The following is a 5143-nucleotide window of genomic DNA, read 5'->3' as shown; positions in this document are numbered from 1 at the left end:
CCCGTCTTGGTGGAATAGGCCAAGAGTGCTGAGCGCCTGGAGAAGGGCCCTGGTCCAGTTGTGAGCAGACATCAGAAAAATGTCACTGAGGCTAGACAGATGAAAATGCCTTACAACCGACCACAGGCATCTCAAGGTCCAACTTGCTACCAGTGTGGCGGACCCCACCTGAAGAGAAATTGTCCTCAGTTGACAGAAGGAGTGGGAGGGTCAGGCGACCGTCGCAATTGTTTCATATGCGACAAATCGGGACACTTTGCCAATAGTTGCCCTGAGAAGAAGAGTCTTGGTTCGAAGAAACCAGCGGCATCGCCAGCAAAATGAGACAGAGGCTACTCGATCAGGTAATCTCATCCTCGAGCCATGTTTATATTTGGGTCAGTCAGTCTTGGTGTTGTTCGATTCTGGAGCAACACATTCTTTCATTGTTAATGTGTGTGTGGGGAGATTGAATTTGGTGGAACGCGATTTGGGGTGTGAGTTGCTTGTTTCAACTCCCTCCTCAGGTCAAATGGCTACCAGTTCAGTCTGCATTGGGTGTTCAATGGAAGTGGCAGGTCGTAGATTCAAGGTGAACTTGGTGTGCTTGCCTTTGGAAGGACTGGATGTAATCTTGGGGATGGACTGGTTGTCCAACAATCACATTATAATTGATTGTGGACGGCGCAGTTTGGTATTCCCAGAACATGAGGGATTGGAGCTAATCTCGGCTCAGAGGGCGATAAATGAAGTTGAAGCCGGAGCCACCTGTTTTATGATAGTGGCTCATACAGAGAAGAATAGCACCACCGAGAATATCAGTGTGATCCCAGTAGTGGAGGAGTATGCTGATGTGTTTCCAGATGAAATACCATATTTGCCACCGAGTAGGGATGTGGATTATACCATCGATCTTATCCCTGGAGCTGGCCCAGTGTCCATGGCGCCCTATAGAATGGCACCAGCGGAGTTGGCTGAGTTGAAGAAACAAATAGAAGATTTGCTTAAGAAGAAGTTCATCCGACCGAGCGCATCACCTTGGGGAGCACCGGTACTCCTAGTAAAAAAAAGGACAGCAGTTCGAGGTTGTGTGTTGATTACCGTCAGTTAAATAAGTTGACCATAAAGAATAAGTATCAACTGCCGAGGATAGATGATCTGTTGGATCAGCTGAGTGGAGCCGCAGTGTTCTCTAAGATTGACTTGAGGTCTGGATATCATCAGATCTTAGTCAAACCAGAGGATGTGCAGAAGACGGCGTTCAGGTCACGTTACGGGCATTACGAGTGGGTAGTGATGTCGTTCAGGGTGACAAACGAACCTGCTATTTTCATGGACTACATGAACAGAATATTCCGACCGTACCTAGATCAGTTTGTTGTCGTATTTATTGATAACATACTGATATACTCTCAGAGTCGGGATGAACACGTAGAGCATTTGAGAGTGGTGCTGGGAATTCTCAGAGAGAATAAACTGTATGGGAAGCTGTCGAAGTGTGAGTTTTGGCTGGATGAGGTACAATTCTTGGGCCATGTGATATCATGATGAAGGCTTATCTTGTTCCTTTTTAAGATTATAGAATATGGTGTGAGTTGATTAAGAAAGCTAAGTGAAATCCCCACTGGACATTAAGATAGCAAGCTATCTAGATGTGAAGGTTCCTTTCACAAAGCTTAAGAGAAGAAGATGATGGATTGATTCAAAACAAAAAGGAAATGGAAAGCACATAAACCATAGAAAACCAAGAACAATTAAAGGAAGAAGAAAACATAAAATGGATAGGAAAGAAATGGTAAAAATGTCAGAAGCATGCCACTACAAGGCTAGGCTAGAAGCCATGGCAACCTTGAAGATGAGTAGATGTGTGCCGCCACTTGCTATGCAAGATAAGGCTTAAAAGTATTCACTCCCAAGGGAGGAAACTCTCACAAATGGTTGAGACACAAGAGTGTTTTTACTTCAAAATGTTCACCCTTTTTACATGTCTAGGAGCACCTCTTATATAGAAGAGTTTAGGGGTCTCTAAACAAATAAAAGATACCTAAGGATGCCTCTACAAAACCTTACCCTAGCTTCTAGAAACTAGGTCAAATAAGGTTACAAAAAATGAGAGATAAAAGAGCTAACTATGGTGTGTGCAAGGCTAATTTCGTTCTACCACAAAAGGAGACAAAGAATGTGTCTCATATGTCTCTAAAAAGTGGCTAAAGTGTGCTAAAAACAAAGGAAACCAAAGGTACATAGGTACACTTGCTTCATGCCTTTTACCTTATGCTTTATGCCTTTGCTTTACTCTCTCCTCTACATCATTTATGCTCCCCAATCACCATGCGCCACCTAGCATTGCTTTCTTACTCCTAATTCACCTACAAAGCAAATAAACATAGATTAGCATGTTGGCTTAAGTCAAGTCAACTATAGTCAACAAGTCAAACCTAATCAAAGGTCAACAAGTCAACTAAAGTTGATTCAACTAAGTCAACTTAGGGAATCAAAAATAACAAACACAAATGAAAGGGATGAAGGATTATTGAACTTCTTTTCTAAACATGCTTAGTCTTCTTAAGCATATGCCTCCATCCTTGGTTGGGATCAATCCTTCATCATCCTCCTCTCCTTGGAGAGAATTTGACCACAAATTCTTTAAGCATTTGTAGATGGAGCTTGACTCGATTTGGGGGAGGATTTGCGCCTCCCTTTTATGAGCTCTTGTTCCATCCTTTCTAAGGGTATTACCCCTAGCCTTGGTTAGGCCATTTTTGTTTTCTAGATTACTCTTCCTCTCTTGCTTGTGCTTTGGGCCTTCCTTTTTGGCTTGGGAAGAGAAGGAAGGGTGATGCACATCTTGATTTTGAAGAATTTTTTTGTAGGCAAGTAACACCTTAGTGAAAGCTTGCCCCTTTTGTTTTTCTTCTTTATCTTTTCTTATTATATTTCTATCCTTATTAACTTCTTGAGGTGATAGAGGTAGTAAAGTTGTCTTTTTCCCATTTTTAAAGAAAATGTATTGGTTGGTATGGCCATCATGTAAAGTTTGTTTATCAAATTGCCATGGCCTACCGAGTAAGATATGTGTGACTTCCATGGGAACAAGATCACATAGCACCTCATCTTTGTAGCTTCCTATAGAGAAGTTAATTAGGACTTGTTTATTGACATCTATTTCTCCTTGTTTATTTATCCAAGCAAGCTTGTAGGGCTTAGCATGAGGAATGGTCTCTAAGCTAAGTTTTTCCACCAACCTTGTGCTAGCTACATTGGTACTACTTCCTCCATCAATAATTAGAGAGCAAACCCATTTGTTAATTTTGCATCTAGATTGAAAAATGTTTTCTCTTTGAGTTGGCTCAAGCTCACTTTGATCTTGACCTGTCATGCGCCTTAATAACATAGGGTCTTTCTCAAAAAATTTAGTTTTACTAGAGGAAGAAGATTCTTTTGAAAAAGAATGGGGAGATGAGTGTTCACTTTCAACATCATTACTCTTCTTTAAGATCATGGTCCTCTTGGTTGGGCAATTTAAAGTAATGTGATTATAACCCAAATATTTAAAACATTTAATGGAACTTGATCTTGAAGAAGTGAAATGGTGAATGTGATCACTTGGAGACTTACTTTTACTTGGTGGTTCTTGATGAGAGTTAGAAGGGAACTTATCATGTTTCTTTTTATCCTTTCCCTTCCATGAGTGCTTAAAGTAGTGGTTGGGTGAGTAACTCTTCTTTGCCCTTCTTTTTCTTTTCAATTGAATTTCAATCCCAAGGGCAAGTGTGAAAACATTTTCAAGAGTGGAGTACTCATACAACTCTACTTGGTCTTTTATGTCTCTCCTAAGACCACTCACAAATCTTTTTATTTTCTCTTTGTTAGTTTCTTTTATTTCAACCCTACACATTTGAGACTCTAATTCTTTAAAGTATTCACTCACACTCATAGGACCTTGGTGAAGCCTTTGGAGCTTCAAAATAAGTTCCTTCCTATAGGAGGGAGGAACAAATCTAGCGCGCATAAGAGTTTTAATGTCCATCCAAGAAGCCGCGGGTGGCCCTTGGTCATAATTCTTACAAACTTTATGCCACCAAGTATTGGTGATATCGCTGTCGTTGGGCGATCAAATTACCACTACTTTAGCAACTTCAGTATTGCTAGTTTGTAGTGAAGAAAATAGTTAGGGTTAAGATAACCCTGAGTCGTCTCACAACGAATACGGAATTGATCTCAAATATTTGATTCTCAAAAATGCAATTTAAACTAGCAACTATAAAAATAGGGGGGTTTTGATATGCAAAGAAAATGACACGGAAGATTGTAAACACAGTAATAGTAAATAGGTCAATTCCACTGCTTTTTCTAAATAAGATTCTTCATTGGTTATCTAGAGATTATTGTTAAATTAATTATTGTTGTTGATTTACAAATAAATCAATGTAAAGACTCAATTCATTTGTTGGCATCCTCACTTTTAGTCAAAGTACAGTCTCAATTAAAAGTGAGAATTGTTTAGATTGTCCATAGTAAATTTAATAAAAGTACAGTCTCAATTAATTTTACTATACCTAATCATGTATATTCCTTTGTTTCTTTACCAAATAGAAAACTTAATTAATCAAAGTAAAGTCTTGACTAATTTTAGTTAAAGTAATTACCTCTAATCAAATTAAAGTCTCAATTATTGGCAAAAACTTATTTAATCAAATGAAAGTTTCTAAACAAAATCAAAGTAAAGTCTCAATTTAATTTAAAAACCTTTTAACTCATATGATTAGCATGTATGTAGATTTAAAATCATTATTTTCTATTCGATTAAGAAGCAAAGGACATAGATAAACAAAAACCACAACAATAATCAAAATAACAAAACATATAAATTCATCTAACCTCAGAATCCATTTAAGAAATTACAGTGGAATCAACCCTTAAAGCTTAGCCCTCCATGGCTTTGATGGAATACATGATAATATGATGAAAAGAAAATAAAAGAAAGAATGAGAGATGTGGTGGAGACGGTATCTGCCAAAACCAGAGAGTTCTAAGTGTCTAAGCTGTCAGCTGTAAAAATTGTAAGTCGTCCCTCTGCTCCCTTAAGTCTCTTTATATAGGCTTCAACTGGACTTTGGGCTTTATCTGTCAGTTGCTAAAATCTTTTATTTTTATTTAATTA

The 5143-nt window shown here is 38.5% G+C and overlaps 1 protein-coding gene across 1 annotated transcript; it reads left to right on the top strand.

Moving 5' to 3' along the window:
- The first annotated feature begins 511 nt into the window (after positions 1-511).
- LOC114194914 (uncharacterized) lies at positions 512-1527 on the top strand. The gene is made up of 2 exons (XM_028085318.1): positions 512-1030; positions 1396-1527. Exons 1-2 carry the CDS (start codon positions 512-514, stop codon positions 1525-1527), a joined length of 651 nt encoding a protein of 216 aa, XP_027941119.1.
- Positions 1528-5143: the final 3616 nt, after the last annotated feature.

This window comes from Vigna unguiculata, chromosome 8 (assembly GCF_037176805.1).
Source record: "Vigna unguiculata cultivar grain cowpea cultivar isolate G323 ecotype 2 chromosome 8, ASM3717680v1, whole genome shotgun sequence".
NCBI classification, from domain to species: domain Eukaryota; kingdom Viridiplantae; phylum Streptophyta; class Magnoliopsida; order Fabales; family Fabaceae; genus Vigna; species Vigna unguiculata.
The sequence above is the reverse complement of the archived record's forward strand: the minus strand, read 5'-3'. Positions and strand labels throughout refer to the sequence as shown.

What these genes read in the sequence shown, in the direction of transcription:
- LOC114194914 (XM_028085318.1), top strand. Translation starts at nt 512, where the DNA reads ATGGCTACCAGTTCAGTCTGCATTGGGTGTTCAATGGAAGTGGCAGGT. An exon ending in CATCACCTTGGGGAGCACCG is followed by an intron (nt 1,031 to 1,395) that starts GTACTCCTAGTA and finishes ATATACTCTCAG; the next exon opens with AGTCGGGATGAACACGTAGA.